The 16683-nt window shown below is 45.1% G+C and overlaps 1 protein-coding gene and 1 long non-coding RNA gene across 2 annotated transcripts in view; both read left to right on the forward strand.

Moving 5' to 3' along the window:
- SYNE2 (spectrin repeat containing nuclear envelope protein 2) overlaps positions 1 to 16683 on the forward strand; it is a 258420-nt gene that overhangs the window by 65687 nt on the left and 176050 nt on the right. Inside the window, exons 23-32 of the mRNA XM_083516520.1 lie at positions 1059 to 1134; positions 2774 to 2865; positions 3977 to 4100; positions 5241 to 5383; positions 7059 to 7206; positions 8935 to 9521; positions 10179 to 10358; positions 11328 to 11478; positions 14316 to 14474; positions 15135 to 15296. Of these exons, the coding sequence (XP_083372646.1) occupies positions 1059 to 1134; positions 2774 to 2865; positions 3977 to 4100; positions 5241 to 5383; positions 7059 to 7206; positions 8935 to 9521; positions 10179 to 10358; positions 11328 to 11478; positions 14316 to 14474; positions 15135 to 15296 (1822 nt within the window). The remainder of the gene's footprint in view (positions 1 to 1058; positions 1135 to 2773; positions 2866 to 3976; positions 4101 to 5240; positions 5384 to 7058; positions 7207 to 8934; positions 9522 to 10178; positions 10359 to 11327; positions 11479 to 14315; positions 14475 to 15134; positions 15297 to 16683) is intronic.
- Positions 7299 to 8473, forward strand: LOC310685931. Its single transcript, XR_014515607.1, has 2 exons — positions 7299 to 7673; positions 8246 to 8473. It is a non-coding gene; the product is annotated as an uncharacterized lncRNA (long non-coding RNA).

A 16683-nucleotide genomic window follows, 5' to 3' on the forward strand; every position in this document is an offset into this window, starting at 1 on the left:
AATTCTAGCTGCAGTTGTGGCATACTAGAGAGGGTGGGTATTGCCCATGGGCGCTTTGGTACTGCTTCATGGGGGCTTCCCAGATTATTGTGTTCAGTTGCAAACACATAACCGGTGATCCACAGAAGGCAGGTCCTTCTTCGCTTTTATATGCATTATCCTTCATGACGCCAGGGTCCAGCAGCAGTCAAGACCCTGGGTAGGTCAGAGGCTGCAGACTTTCCAGCAAAGGAGCTAGACCAGCTGAGGCCAAGGAACACGAGTCCCAGGAAAAATCTCCTGGATCTGTAGAGTCACAGCATGGATCCTCAGGGCACCTTACGCTGAGCCCCAGGAACCAAATGGCCCCACCAGGAGCTCACCAAGGAATAGAGGAGGAGTGTTGATCTGGAGATGAACGGGTTCAAGAATCTATAGAGGGTGGAGCCTGAGAGAGAAAGAGGCTGAGAGCAGGAGCTTAAGAAGTCTGCTTCCACTCTTCATAGGAGCAAGTTGCTCATTGGGAGCTCTCCAGGGTCCTGCAACTTCTGACCCGTCTTATTCCCCCCCAAAACCAACAACAGCTGTTGGGTGGAAGAACCAGATGTAATTTCGCGGTGGAAGTTAATCTTTTTGGGTGTATGAACAAGTATGTCAAATTTTAATTTGCAGGTGGGCGCAGGGCATTATACTTTGGCTGCAGGACTTTGGGAAACTCCGCATTCCATTTTCAGTGATCGTGCGTGTGGACCGTATTATATATCAAATATTTTATTCTTAGCACCCTATACTCAAAGCAAATTTTCTGCTCTTTGGGCAACTGTACTTTTCATGTAGCTGTGTTTTTATACATTGATTTAAAAATGTAATTCAGAGTTTATTGTTTTCAGCGTATTGAAGCCTGGCCTGTAAACCATTGATGAACATAATAATTGAAAAAACGCATGGTCATTTCATAGAATCATAGAATTGTAGAGTTGGAATGGATCCCAAAGGCCATCTATCTAGTCCAACCCCTTGCAATACAGGAATTGCTTTGTTTTGCATGTTGTGTTGATGTTGTTGTTATTTTAATCCAGAGAGTTTGCCCTTGCTTCTGCCAATGGAGAGAAGACATCATTTCTTAATCCTGGCAATGGGTTTTCAACTGAAAGGGTAAGACGTTTGGATATGCTCCTAGAGTTTCCTTAGGGATTCTTCCCATGAGACACTTTGCTCCCAATGAATCAGAGTAGGTTCAGCAATGCAAGCATGAATTCCCAGAGTAACAGTGACACTCTAGTTCTTATTTATACTTTCGGGGGGAGACCACCTACTGCTGCAGAAAGTTCAAATGTTGAATAAGGTAAAGGGACCCCTGACCATTAGGTCCAGTCGTGGCCGACTCTGGGGTTGCGGCGCTCATCTCGCTTTACTGGCCGAGGGAGCCGGCGTACAACTTCTGGGTCGTGTGGCCAGCATGACTAAGCCGCTTCTGGCGAACCAGAGCAGTGCACGGAAATGCCGTTTACTTTCCCGCCGGAGGGGTACCTATTTATCTACTTGCACTTTGACGTGCATTCGAACTGCTAGGTTGGCAGGAGCAGGGACCGAGCAAGAGGAGCTCACCCCATTGCGGGGATTTGAACCATCGACCTTCTGATTGGCATGTGCCATTAGGAATTCTGCCCCCCCCCCTAAACTTGGGTGACCTGTTCTTCCCAGCGATTTCCCCATGTTTGCTCTAGTCCTGCTTTCCTATATCTTCATATATGCATTTGTTTGAAGCATTTTTAAACTGGCCTTAGCAGTGTGGAACCTTGTTGGCCTTCAACTCTCATCAGCCCCAGCCAATATGCCGTGGTGAGGGATGATGGGAGTTGTAGTCCAACAACACATGGAGGGCTGGCAGTTTCCCTTCCCTAACCTGCAGTATACTACTGTTATATGTGCCTGTATTGTGAGTAGAGCTGAACTAAAAAAAGTTCTCAGGTGATAACTTTTTACCAGATTTTTTAGGTGGGAGAAAAGGAGAAGAACCATTGGATTGAAATAATGTTTTAACTATAATTGATTTTAGAATGGTGTACTGAAACTGCTTTTTAGATGTTATAAACTGTGTGTTTTTTTAGAATGCCTTAACAATTTTAGAGCGTTTTTGCTTTGTTTCTAAATTGTGCATCTGTTTGTTGCCCTGGACTCCTTGGAGAGGAAATGCAGGGTATAAATTTAATTAATAATTTAAAAAAAAACCCTATTCAAAATTCAGGGGCTTTTCTATGGTGACACAACGGTCCTCGCCCCTCAATACCACCCCCAAATTGTATTTTTAGCTTCACCGCTTCTTCTGGTAACCCTTTCCTTTCCTTTTGCCCCTAACAATACCATGCAATTCCTGGGCATTCTGGGCAGAAAGAATGGCTGCAACCATTATTATTATTATTATTATTATTATTATTATTATTATTATTAAAGATGCCCACTGCTCATGTGTACAACAGCTTCTTCATGCATACAGAGCTTCCCTCTGCATTAAAACTAATGGGGAAACTTCCATGTTCAAGAGCCCCATTGGTACATGTAGGGGACTCAGAATAGGGAACTGGAAGTGTATGGCAGAAATTTTCCATATGGCTTAAAAACTTCTTGCGTTTATTGAGGTTATGTTTTTAAATAGAGCCTCTAGTCTAGTATCATGAAAGTTTTGTCTCTCCTCCCCCTTCCCCCTGACCTGGGAAAAAGCTCTAATAAAATTACATGTATGTTTGTAATTTGCTATTATGGATTGAAACTGAGATTTTGATGTTTTGTCCAGGGTCCAGGAGACGTGGAACTAGAAAAGAAACTTCAGAGTGCAGAGAAGTTTGGAAAACACGGAGACTTGTCTCTGAAGGAATTACAAAAGAGGTACTGCCCAATATAGAATGTGGAAGCAGCAATGAATAAATTTATACCAAAAGTATCAGGAGCAAAGCTGCATCATCGCCACAATACCTCAAGGACCGTCTCTTTCCATATGAACTATCTGGACCCTGAGATCATCTTCTGAGACCCTTCTTCGTGTGCCTCCTCCTCGAGAGGGTGGCAGCACAAGAACAGGGCCTTCTCTGCAGTGGCTCCCTGTCTGTGGAATGCTCCCTGGTGCCTTCATTATACCCCTTTAGGCACCAGGCAAAAACATTCCTTTTTAACCAGGCCTTTGGTTGATCTGATCAACATCCTATGTGGCTTTTTTTGGGGGGGGGGGGTGTTATTGGGTTGTTGCTTTTATTTTGATTATATATATTGTGGTTTTTACATTTATCTTTTCTGTGAACCACCCTGAAACCTCTGGGTTTAGGGCGGCATATAAATTCAATAAATCATCACCATGGCAAATTTGTATTTTCCTAATCAATGAAACAAAATTGGCGTTCAGTATCGTCTTAATTTGACTTTTTGGTTCACGGCTTGCTTGTGTTTTGAAATGAGTAAAAAAAAAAAAAAGGGAAGAATCACATGAAAAGTTCATTCTTCTTATGCCTGACATACTGTATTTTTTGCACCATAACACTCACTTTTTTCCTCCTAAAAAGTAAGGGGAAATGTCTGTGCGTGTTATGGAGGGAATGCCTATGGGTGGCATGCCTATGGATTTTCCTCCTCTAGAAACTACGTGCGTGTTATGGTCGGGTGCGTGTTATAGAGCGAAAAATACGGTATATTGTTGAGCCTATTTTGCCCAGGAAAAAGAGGGGGATGGTCTAATCAATGGGTAGCCAACATGGTGCCCTCTAGCTTGTACACCAAAGCCCATCAGCTCCAGCCAGCATGATGTATGTTTTAGTTACTGGTGATGTTTCAGTCTGTTCTGTATTTTCCATTGCTTCTGTCATTTGCAGAGTTATATTGTTATAATTTTATCATTGTGCGTTATATTTTTATGTGTTGCACCCTGCTCTGGTATCTGCCTAGACGAAGGGTGGGTTATGAATATTCCTCATGGTTGATGATAATAATAGTTGTTGTTTTTCTCTAGCTACCACACAGAAAGACATAATCTGAAGCTTTGCTTAAACACCATCAGAGAAAAAACAGCATCTGCTTTTACTGGCGGTGTGAAAGATATTTTCAGCCTTCAGAATAAGCTGCAAGAGTTGGAGGTAAATAGCAAAATCCTACTGTGTATTAAGGCTGATATCTGAATAACCAGAACCTATGCAGTGCTGCATTCAGGCATCACCTGAGCCCTTATATCCTAGCTTGATCACTGAGATCATCCAGAGGGGCTGCTGTGGTCTAAACCACAGAGCCTAGGGCTTGCCAATCAGAAGGTCAGCAGTTCGAATCCCCATGATGGGGTGAGCTCCCGTTGCTGTGTCCCAGCTCCTGCCAACCTAGCAGTTCGAAAGCACATCAAAGTGGAAGTAGATAAATAGGTACCACTCCAGTGGGAAGGTAAACGGCAATTCCGTTCGCTGCTCTGGTTCACCAGAAGCGGCTTAGTCATGCTGGCCACATGACCTGGAAGCTGTACGCCGGCTCCCTCGGCCAGTAAAGCGAGATGAGCGCCGCAACCCCAGAGTCATCCACCACTGCACCTAACGGTCAGGGGGTACCTTTACCTTTACATTATAGAGGCCTTAGTAGAAGTTGGGCATTTACTGTAGTGTCGTCGGTCCCTTGCTGTGGGGCACACTTCCAGCAGGGATTTGGCAGCCAGTTCTTTGCTTTTGACTTTCAGGAATCTCTTGATGACTTTTCTGTGGTGACAGACAGGACTTTGCACCTTTTTTAATGTTTTATTTTGTTAGTAGGCAACCACTGTAATGATTATCTGTCTTGCTCTTTGTGGGTGTTTAATGCATCACGCTGCTCTGGTGGTTTATGACTTGGCAGTATAGAAATACTTGCATGAATGGAAAGGGTTATTTATGTATGCCACTGCCGTGGCTCTTGTTTTGTTAGCCCCAAAATGGAAAACAAGGGAAGTCCCAACTAAAGAAGATTGGCAACTTAAATTGATGGAATATGAGCAGCTCGTGGACCTAATGCATAGAATAAGAGAACAAGAAGAACATACGTCTAAAGAAGACTGGAAAATGTTTATTGAATATATGGAGGGAAATTGTGTTTATTTGAAAACATGGGCAGCATTAAGATAAATTCAACAGTGTAAATAAGTTTTAATGGATGTAAAATGGAATACAGAATAGTTTAAACCCCTTGTTAACATTTTATATTTGTTAACCTTTGCACCTCTCGTTATTTCTATCACCAGCATTTTCTTTCTCTTGTTTCAGGCCTTGGAGAGCGAAGGCAATTCTTCTTGGAAACAGTTTGAAAGGATGGTTTTGCTGCTGGGCAAGTTTTCCGGCAAAGCAGATGAGTCTCAGGAAGAGCTGCTCAGAGAATGGAACAGAGCCTGGAATGCTCTGAAGGAGAGGTACAGCCTGCACATAGAGACTGGGGAGGAGTTGGACTATCAGGGACAGCTCGCCAGATGTTCCCTCCAGATGTTGTTGGGACTCCCTTCAGCCCCAGCTCACAGGGCCAGTAATCAAGGGGGGGTGTTGTGCTCCAGGGACATCTGCAGAAATAAATATGAAACATGACTTTCTTTCCCCCGGCCATTTTAAAATTGATGTTTTCATTGATCTTATTGCAATTCTGCATGCTGTACATCGCCAGGCTCAATTTTTTTTAAAATGAAAAACGTGCCCTGTAAATAAATATTTGCTGAAGAAATACAACCTGTGCCGTTAATAATGATTGTGCACATTGTACAGCACATAGGCGACAATTATTCACACAATATTTTTGTTCAAAAACCATTTTTTCATCATTTATCAGATTTGTGAGAATAAGACAACTACTTACAAAGTGCCATGAAAACTTACAAGCTATCCAAAATAAAGTGAGCTTGCAGTGTCAGATTTTACTAAGTTCTTACAACTTCTTGACTCAATTTTTCTTTTTTCTTGTTTTTTAGGCGAGTTCAAGAAGAAGGTAGGTAAGTTCAACGATGTTCCTGTTAGCTGTGAAGTTTCGCCCTAGCAGTCCATAAAGTTGAAGAGCTGCTATTCCGCCCCCGACAGGGCCAGTTTATTGGGGTTGGCAGATAGCCTACTCCCTGAGCACAGTTTTCTGGGCTTCCTCAGTAGTCTCGAGCCATTAATGTGACTGTCAGTGCTAAATGTAGTTATAGAAACAATTTTTTGGCTTAAGCATAAAGAACTGAATAGCTTAGCTATTCGGGGGCGAAAAAGCAGCTCTTCAACTTTATGGACAGCTAGGGCGAAACGGATAGAACTTGTCACCCTGTCTTCCGTCTGCACTTCACAGCTACCGGGAACATCACTGAACTTACCTACCACCTTCTTGAACTTACCCAAAAAACAAGACTCTGAAGTCTCTCAGCCTCACTCACCTCACAGATACAGATAGGTAGCCGTGTTGGTCTGCCATAGTCAAAATAAAAAAATTCCTTCCAGTAGCACCTTAAACACCAACTAAGTTAGTTCTTGGTATGAGCTTTCGTGTGCATGCACACTTCTTCAGATACACTGAAACAGAAGTTGCCAGATCCTTCTATTGCAACTCATTACCAAACTTAAAACCATGGAGAGACCTGGTCTGAATAGAGACATTGGATTCCTATCTCATTATACATGACTAAGCCATTTCTCACCTTCTCACTCCTTGCCTTTTCCTGTAAGACCTATTACAGTCGTTAAGAGTCGTCAACAGGCTCATCTCAGCTATCTGCCAATCTCCCATTCCCACCACCTTTCTGAGTAATACCCCTCCCCACCTTCTCACTATATAGAAGGATCTGGCAACTTCTGTTTCAGTGTATCTGAAGAAGTGTGCATGCACACGAAAGCTTATACCAAGAACTAACTTAGTTGGTCTTTAAGGTGCTACTGGAAGGAATTTTTTTATTTTCACCTCACAGAGTGTTTGTTGTGGGGGAGGAAGGGAAAGGAGATTGTTAGCCGCTTTGAGACTCCTTTGGGTAGTGATAAAGGGAAGCGCCCTTGACACAGGTGTTCTATAACTGAGCCACAGCTGATTTCCTCTCCATGTCTCCTGAGCAAATTTATCCTCTTCTTTTGTAGGATTCACTCTTTAAAGGCTGTTTTGGCCCTTCTAGCACCGGTAGAAAGCGAATGGGTTCAGCTGTGCAACGCGGACGAAGAGCTCCGCCAGAGAGACATTCCCCGGAGCGTGCTAAATAACACTAGCCTTCCCTTCAAGAAAGTGAAGGTTTGTGCTCATTATTCTATCTTGGAATCTCGTCTTGGCTTAACGAAGGGCTCCCAGATTGGGCCAGTAAGTGTGTTTCTAAACCCCCTGCAGATCCTGCCCCACTAAAGAGAGGCCACAAATACTTGAAGCCCTTCAAATTAAGGGCCAAAAGCCCAGGCGAAAAGGAAAGCTTTTGGCTAGTGCCTAAAAACAGACCAAGATGGTGACTGGGGAGAGCATTCTGCAAGCAGAGAGCCCCCACTGAGAAAGGCCCGTTTCTGTGTCACCACCCTTCAGACCTTGCCTGGAGGAGGAACACAGAAAAGGATCTCAGATGCCAATCACAGGATCTGGGATGGTTTACTTTTGTGAATATTCTCAAACAAGGCAGAGAAGATTGGGAAGTTGTTCCACAACCAGTAGCAAGGTGGTGCAATGTTCAGAATTGCCCTGATGACAAAGAGGAGCTTACTTCCTCTCAAGAGGTATTCTATAATTCATCCAGTGCTTTTCAAGCTGCGCTGGCTGCCGGTGGAGTACAGGGTCAGGTTCAAGGTGCTGGTTTTGACCTTTAAAGCCCTTCACGGCCTAGGACCCTCGTACCTACGGGACCGCCTCTCCCAGTATGCCCCACGGAGAGCCTCAAGGTCCATAAATAGCAACACCCTAGTGCTCCCGGGCCCTAAGGAAGTTAGATTAGCTTCAACCAGAGCCAGGGCCTTTTCAACACTGGCTCCAGCCTGTGGAACGCTCTGCCTCATGAGACCAGGGCCCTGCAGGATCTGATTTCTTTCCGCAGGGCCTGTAAGACAGAGTTGTTCCGCCTGGCCTTTGGCTTGGAGCCAATTTGATTCCCTCCCTCTCTTTCTTTTTTCTTTTCCTTCTCCTCCTGCGAGGAGGCTACATTTTAATATTTTAATGTTTCAATATTTTAATGTTGTTTTTAAGTTGTAATTATTCTACTTGTTTTTATTATTGCTTGTAAGCCGCTCTGAGCCCGGCCTTGGCTGGGGAGGGCGGGGTATAAATAAAAAAATATTATTATTATTATTAAGAGAGTGGTGGCAACATGCTAGAGATGATGTATGAGAAGCCAGAGAGATAGCCTGACTCCCTCCTTTGGCAATCCTCACAGAACTCTAGCCCAATGGTTGCCATTAATCTGACTGGAATTAATTTTATAATGAAATGATTTTAGAATGTTTTATCATTATACTGTTGTTAGCCGCTCTGAGCCCGACTTCGGCTGGGGAGGGCGGGATATAAATAAAATTTATTATTATTATTATTATGTGGGAAGAGGGGCTGTTTGAGCTATTTATGCTGAGTCAACCGTTCACCTGCCTAGTCCAGCATTATCTAGTACAGTGTTTCTCAAACTTGGGGCCCCAACTTGGACTACAACTCCCATCATCCCTAGCTAGCAGGACCAGTGGTCAGGGATGATGGGAGTTGTAGTCCAACAGCAGCTGGGAACCAAAGTTTGAGGAACACAGAACGACAGGAACTCTCTAAGTGTTATTTTGGCTACTTGACGCTTTTTCCTGGAGATGCCCAAGAGCTTAAGCTCCTAGGGGCCTGCAGGGAATGCAAAGCGCGTGCTCTTCCTATGGGTCCCATCGCTCACCCCCTATGCTTGACAGGTAACAAAATCATAGAGTTGAAAGGGACCAGGAGACTTGATGCTCAGTGCTGCTTTTTATAGCACAATTTCTCTTATCGCCGTTGCAATCCCTTGCTTTTCAGAAAATGCAGACATCTATAGCAAATTGTACCAAACAGTGCAGCTTGCTAGAACAAGGCAGGCGTCAAAGAACAGAGGTTGATCCCAAAGACTGGGAAGAAGCAAGCGCAGTCGCCGCTGAATACAAAGTGCGATTGGGGGAGCTGGGTTGCAAGATACAGGTGATTGAGACAATCCTGCGTGACATGGAAACTTTTCTGGCTTTGCTGATGCACGTGAAACAGTCTTTGGGTGCCTCTGTGCCTCTCAGCCTCGCCCCAGGATCACCCGGGGAAGCTATGATTCAGGAGGTTTCTCTGATAAAAAGGGAGGCCAAATCTCTTGACGAGAGGTTGAAGCAAGTCAGCATTTACATCAACGATGACGAAAGCGGGAAAAAGATGTGTTGCGAAGACCTCGTCGCTGCGTTACCTGTGAACGAAAACCCTTCGGTTGGCTCCGTGGAGGAACAAGACATCAACCAGAACAGGGAGGCTCAGGAAGAATTTACCTCAAAGAACAGCGATCTCTTTAAAAACATCCAAGACGTGCATGTTAAGATCAGCAAAATAGGCTTGAGGGAGCCAACGATCCCTGCTGTTCAGCAAAGGTGAGGTTTCTCTTTTTCCCCTCCCTCTCAAATTCAGTCAAGTAAAGTTGAGGATATTTTGCCTCGGGAAAATGGGTTAGGGGAAAAGAAAAGGGGTGTCTACAGTGGTACCTCGGGTTAATTCGTTCTGGAGGTCCATTCTTAACCTGAAACTGTTCTTAACCTGAGGTACCACTTTAGCTAATGGGGCCTCCAGCTGCTGCGTGATTTCTGTTCTCATCCTGAAGCAAAGTTCTTAACCCAAGGTACTATTTCTGGGTTAGCGGAGTCCGTAACCTGAAGCGTCTGTAACCGGAGATACCAATGTATATGACCATTGCTTTAGGGTTCATGGTTTCAGCTGCCTCCCCCCCCCAAATCCAAGAAGTAAATAGAAATACTTAACTAACTGAGCAATTGTATTGCAGATAACTTGGTTCTGTCCTCCTAACATATAGGCTTCCCCCCCAATAAATCCTGGCTATGCCCATGTTAGGGTTCATTGTTTTTAATCACAAAACTGAGAAACAGTAAGGTACCCTGTGGAAGTGGGAGGAGCATAGCACGCCTAGCAGCTTTTATACCAGGCAGTGGCATGGAAATTGTATTCATCAACACCCTAAATAATACCCAGCAGCACAGGTGACAAAAACTGATGCGACTTCTTCCTGTTTCTAGGTTGAAATCGATCAGCGAACTCCGGCAGAAGCTGGACCGCCTTGCTGCGGAGATGAGGTCCTTGAATGAAGTCGCCAGCCGGCTTTCGCGGTCCGCAAATGGCCAGGGGGAAGAAGTCAAGCGGCAGTGGAAACTCACAGAAGGCTTGTGGAAGAAAACAAAGCTTGCCATTGCCGAAAAGTGAGAGGCTAAGTTTGTGTGATTTCGTGCAACATTTTCCGGAGCCGGACAGTGGGGTGGGGCAGCGGCTCTTAACTGACCTCCTGGCAGTGCTGCTTACAGGGAGGAGAGTGGGAGGGGCAAGCGCCATATTGGCTCCGCCCATGTTTTTGCAGTGCCGGCCTCCCTGCCACCTTGCCTCTCCCTCTCTCCCAGGTAAGCAGCAGCAAACCACCTGCTGGGAGATCACCGCTTCCCCTCTAGACCAGAGTTTTCCAAACTTGGGTATCCAGCTGTTTTTGGACTACAACTCCCATCATCCATAGCTAGCAGAACCAGCGGTTAGGGTTGATGGGAATTGTAGTCCACAGACAGCTGGAGACCCAAGTTTGGGAACTCCTGGGCTAGAGGGAGTGCACTATGCCATCATGCAAAGAGGAGACTGCACAATGGAATTCTGCTCCATATTAAAAGCTACCAGTTGATGGAAACGTAACTTCCCATCGATTGAGAGTTGTCCATTTTTTAGCACAGTTCCCCCCCTAACTTTCCTTACTGCAAAAACTGTTGTTTTTTAATTAAAGAAAGTGGATTTGTAGTGCCAGAATGCTTTGATCTATTTCAACTGCGGAAACCTAAATTTCTGGTATGCAGTTGAACTTCTGCTGCAGAATTGTGACCCTGTTCTCTCTCTTTCTCCTTTATATAAAGCTCAAATTCCCTGGAGTTGGTTGGATGTCCATTGGATCCTCTTGGTCAGGAAATACTTTAAAATATCTTCCTGTTCCAAATGAAGCCTTGCTTCATTTTTTCAAAAGCAAGTTTCTAGTCCCTGTGGCTGCAAAGCAAGACCGTAAACCTGTGGCCTTCTTGGTGTTGCTTGGGTTCTGTACTAAAAGCCAGATCTCTTGATTTGGAAAACGAGTGCCTTCAGGCTTAGGCCATCCTGCGAACGTGTCAATTATTTTTGCTTTGCTTTCTTTCAAATAGGCAGGAGCACTGTGCAAGAGTGATGGAGCTCTTGAAGCAATATCACAGCTGCAAAAACTGTCTGACAGGCATTATTCAGAAGCAAGAGCATACCTTGTCTCAGCAAGTGTCTTACATGGGAAAAGAGAACTTGCAGAGGATAATTGCCATGGTGAGTTTATAGCGGTACCGTGCAAAAGCAGATAAAGCGGCACAATTTTTATGGTGGCCACGGAATCCTAGCTTTCATTTTTTAATATAATGAAATAAAGAAACGGGTTTTTATGGTTGCAAAGGTAGGTTTTAAATTGAGAGAAGTCAACCTTAGATGTTGTTGGGTTCCATTTCTCAGCATCCCTGATGGCTGCCCATGTTGTGTGGAACTGACAGGAGGGACCCCATCAACACCTGTCGGGCCACAGGTTGTCCGCCTCTGCTTCAAAGTATAAGGGAAGCTTGAAAGTAGGTCCGGACCTCTGCCTTCTTGTTGCATCCAGCAACCGGTATTCATAGTGGCTACGTGTGTCCTGATGAAAATTCCAAGGGCCAAGTCAGGGGACTGCCATCAGGACAGGGGAGGGAGGCAGGGGGGCCGTTGGGATACAGAGAGCCTCCAAAACTCCTGAGGAGCAGCTCCTCTTCCAGCGGTGGGAAAAGCCACACCTCCAGTGGAGAAGAGAGGGAAGGGGCCAGGCAAGCGAGGGAAGGGCTCGAGGATGCTGCTGAGAGCCCCAGCACCTCACCTAGCTAGACTGGCCAGGAGGGAGGCACGCCACTTCTGTCACCCACCTTGCGCAGAGGGGTGAAACGCAAGGAGGGGAGGAGGAGGCTTGGGGTGCCAAAGTTCTTTTGTTGGGGGAGAAGCTGGAAGGGGCCACTCCCGGATTCTGCAAGTGACTGAGACAGACATGAACTTGGTAGATCTGCACTTTAAATAGTTTGCACAATAAAACCTGTAAAAGACAGGTCGGAGTCTTTCCTGGTTACTCACGAGCAACCACAACCACCATCTGAAAGACCATATAGAGAGTGGCTGGAGTGCTGCCTATGACCCTTGGCCTTGAATATTGTGACCCCAAGTGTAGGCTGAAATATCGCAATGACAATGATGCAGAGAGCCATTATGGGTAATGGTAAAAGGTAAAGGACCCCTGAACAGTTAAGACCAATCAAAGGTGACTGTGGGGTTTCAGCGCTCATCTCGCTTTCAGGCCGAGGGAGCCATCGTTTGTCCACAGCTTTCCAGGTCATGTGGCCAGCATGGCCAAACTGCTTATGGCGCAACGGAACAGCGCGACGGAAACCAGAGTGTACAGAAATGCCGTTTAGCTTCCTGCCACAGCAGTACCTATTTATCTACTTGCACTGGTGTGCTTTCAAACTGCTAGGTTGGCAGGAGCTGGAACAGTGCAACAACGGGAGCCCACTCTGTCACGGGGAATCAACCCGCCGACCTTCTGATCGGCAAGCCCAAGAGGCTCAGTGGTTTAGACCATGGGTAGGCAAACTAAGGCCTGGGGGCCAGATCTGGCCCAATCACCTTCTCAATCCGGCCCGCGGACAGTCTGGGAATCAGTGTGTTTTTACATGAGTAGAATGTGTCTTTTATTTAAAATGCATCTCTGGGTTATTTGTGGGGTATAGGAATTCGTTCATTTTTTTCCTTCAAAATATAGTCCGGCCCTCCACAAGGTCTGAGGGACAGTGGACTGGCCCCCTGCTGAAAAAGATTGCTGACCCCTGGTTTAGACCACAGTGCCACCCGCATTCTCAGAGCCATCATATGCCACTCCAAATACACACAGACAGACACACACAGGAATACCAATCCCACAAACAAACTGTCCTATAGGTTTAAATTAAAACTATTTCTTTTTAAAAATAAGTGTCAAGCGCCCAAATCCATACACCTCTCTCTCAAGGGAGGAAACCAGCCAGGTTGCAAAATTTCGGCATTATTTTCCCCATGGAAAGGATAGGAGAGGGGGTTCGCTGCTATCTGTTGCGTCAAGCCCTTTGCCCTACTTTCTCACCGTCTGCCCAGCTGTATCTACTGCAGAACAGACTTCATTGTCTGCCAGAAAACAAAGACCTAGTTAGCGAATGTTGTCTAATCGCCAGGCGCTAGAGGTCAGGGTTTAAGTGGCCGTGCTCCATTGGTGCACAAACAAGCAGCCTTATAGAGTTCTGAGATGGAAAGTTAAGAAGCAAAACATGGTGCCTTGTTGTCTCCCTCATTTGGAAACTACTGGTTTAGATTATGATGCACCCTTACACCCAAAGATAGGTCTTCCAGTTTTAAAATTCAGAAAGTCAACTCTTATTTCACACGACTGTAGCTTCCAAAATCGTTTGCACAAAATATCTGAAGCAAATAAAATAAGCACATGCTCCATAACGCAACAGTATTTTTCCCCTCTTCCAAAATCTTGTGTAAATTAATCTGGAAACCAGAATCAATTAATGTTTAATTGATTGGTGTTGCAGTTTTGAGGTTCTCTTTATTGGATTCCTGTGGCTTTGTTTCTCTCTTTTTAAAAATCTGTTTTAAACAGCTGTGCTAATTCTCTATTTTTGTCGTTTACAGTACTGTAAGCAGCCTAGAATTTTTAGAATGGGAAAAGCCTGAGGCTGGATACAATTTTTAAAAAACAAAAGAGCAGGCAAACAAATAATTCAAATTTTGTCTACAAATGAACAGGCTGACAAGTCATGCCTTCCTAAAAAGGGAGAAGGCAGAACTGTAAAACCCGTCTGAAAGAGAACATAACTGGTATAGACCTTATTCTGAACAAAATGTTACTAAAAATAAGTATTTTTCTTTGCTCTTAATGGTATCTGTTTGTTTCATTTCTGAAACTTATTTTTATCTTTTTTTAAAATGATTACAAATATTAAAGGTAACTTCGAAAGCACTGTATTTCAGATGGATAGGCACCCAGGATTCTTCCTGTTTAAATTTCCCCAAATGCAAGGTGCTTACAGGTGCATATTATCACTTTTCCACAGGTCAACGTGGTCAAACAAGAATTTAACAACCATTCCGAAGACATTGACAGAATAAACCAGATTGGCAAAAGCCTTCAGTCCCAGCTGAACAAAATGAAAAGCTTGGAGGATCCTCCCTTTGAGAATGAGGCTAACGCTATTGTGGACAGATGGCTGGATGTATGTAAAAAGTAAATGATCAGGGTGGTCTGATCTGTTATGCATTATAGTAATTGAATCTGGCTTGCAACTAATATTTCAGATGAATTAAATGCGGTATGCCGGAGACTCCTAAACGTGGGGGGGGGGGGGGGGGAAATCAAGCTTTCACCAAAGAGTGCGGGTTAAGAGTGTCAGGTTATCAGTTTTGTATGGCTTTCTGTCTCGTGTCGGTCATGGTCTCCCCTAAGGGATAATTCTGGGAGATATAGACAAGCAGCTTTAATAGGTTGCGCCTTTTGGGACCGCTAAGCCCTCCAGGAAACATTTCAGTAGCGCAAATCTTAGGGATTGGCTGTAGGAATGCTTTTCTTCAAATGCAAGAAGATGTTGGATCTGCTTGAGTCTGGGACTAGTTGGGACACATTATGGGGAGGTGATGAGATCTGATGAGCCCAAACCACCTTGCCAGACCTGTCTTTAGAATCTGGAGTGTTGCCACTGTCTTTGATGTGATAATATCCTAAGCCATATTTGGTAAGAAACTGTCTCCATCCAACGGATTAACCTCCCCTCCTCCCCCACTTCTTGTTTATGTGGCTGACTTCGTCTCACGCTCCCTTTGCTGACGAAGGCGCTCGCTTGGAAATATTTATTCTTCGATCTTTTTTGACCTGCTAGGTCAATGAATGGACTGAAAACTACTGCAAAAACCTGGAAAGAGCTCTGGCTTTGTGGGACAAGCTCCTTAATTTATCAAGTTCAGCCGAGGAGTGGTTAAACGCAGAGCTGAAGAAGTTGGACGGTGGCTGCCTGACTGAAAAGGAGCTGGCAGACTTGGAGGTAAGGTCGATGGGGGTGGCATGGGGCATAGCTGTGGCTCAGTGACAGAGCACCTGACTTGGTCCCCAGATTCAATCCCCAGCATCTCCAGGTGAGACTGGGAGCCGCTACCAGGTGGACCAGTGGCCTGACTCATAGAACCATAGAACTGCGGAGTTGGAAGGGACCCTGAGGATCATTTAGTCCAACCCCTTGCAATGCAGCCGTCCCATACGGGAATTGAACCTGCAACCTTGCGGCTCAGGACCGCCTCTTCCCAAATGAACCTACCTGGACCCTGAGATCATCTTCTGAGGCCCTTGTTCGTGTACCTCCTCCTCGAGAGGCCCGGAGGGTGGTATATGAGAACAGGGCCTTCTCTGCAGTGGCTCCATGTCTGTGGAATGCTCTACCCAGTGAAGTTTGACTGGCACCTTCATTATACACCTTTAGGCGCCGTGCAAAAATGTTCCCTTTTAACCAGGCCTTAGGTTGACCTGATTGATATCCTATACCTTTTTAAAATGTGGCTTTTTTGGGTGGGGGGAGGTGTTATTGGGTTATTGTTCTTACTTTGATTTTATACATTGTGATCTTTTCTGTGAACTGCCCTGAGACCTCCGGGTATAGGGCATTATATAAATCCAATAAAATAAATAAATAAATAAATAAATTATCAGCATCGCACTCTCAGAACCAACTGAGCTTTCCAGTTGGTTTAAGTTAGTACATGGTACCTCAGGTTACAGATGCTTCAGGTTATGCGTTTTTGGGTTGCGCACCGTGCCGAACCTGGAAGTAGCAGAACGGGTTACTTCCGGGTTTCAGTGCATGCGCAGAAGTGCCGAATCGTGACCCGTGCGTGCGCATACACGGTGCTGCAGGTTGCAAATGCTGCAGGCTGTGAATGTGCCTCCCGCATGGATCACGTTCGCAACCCAAGGTTCCGCTGCAACATAGAAATCTATCGGCCAATTACCGTATTTTTCGCTCTATAAGATGCACCAGACCACAAGACGCACCTAGTTTTTGGAGGAGGAAAACAAGAAAAAATATATTCTGAATCTCAGAAGCCAGAACAGCAAGAGGGATCGCTGCGCAGTGAAAGCAGCAATCCCTCTTGCTGTTCTGGCTTCTGGGATAGCTGCACAGCCTGCATTCACTCCATAAGACGCACACACATTTCCCCTTACTTTTTAGGAGGGAAAAAGTGAGTCTTATAGAGCAAAAAATATGGTAATTAATGCCGCTGGCTGGTTCTAAACTAGATGGTGACTGGAACGGTGCAGTTTACCCTGCAGTTGAAGTTGTTGATTCCCCTCACCCTCTGGTCTTCAGCCTTAGAGTTCCAACCTAAGTGCTGTGTTGGATCCATAATGGAAATGCTTTCCTTTTTTTAAGTGTGGGG

Source organism: Podarcis liolepis (assembly GCF_965112155.1).
Source record: "Podarcis liolepis genome assembly, chromosome: 1".
Classification (NCBI taxonomy): Eukaryota; Metazoa; Chordata; class Lepidosauria; order Squamata; family Lacertidae; genus Podarcis; species Podarcis liolepis.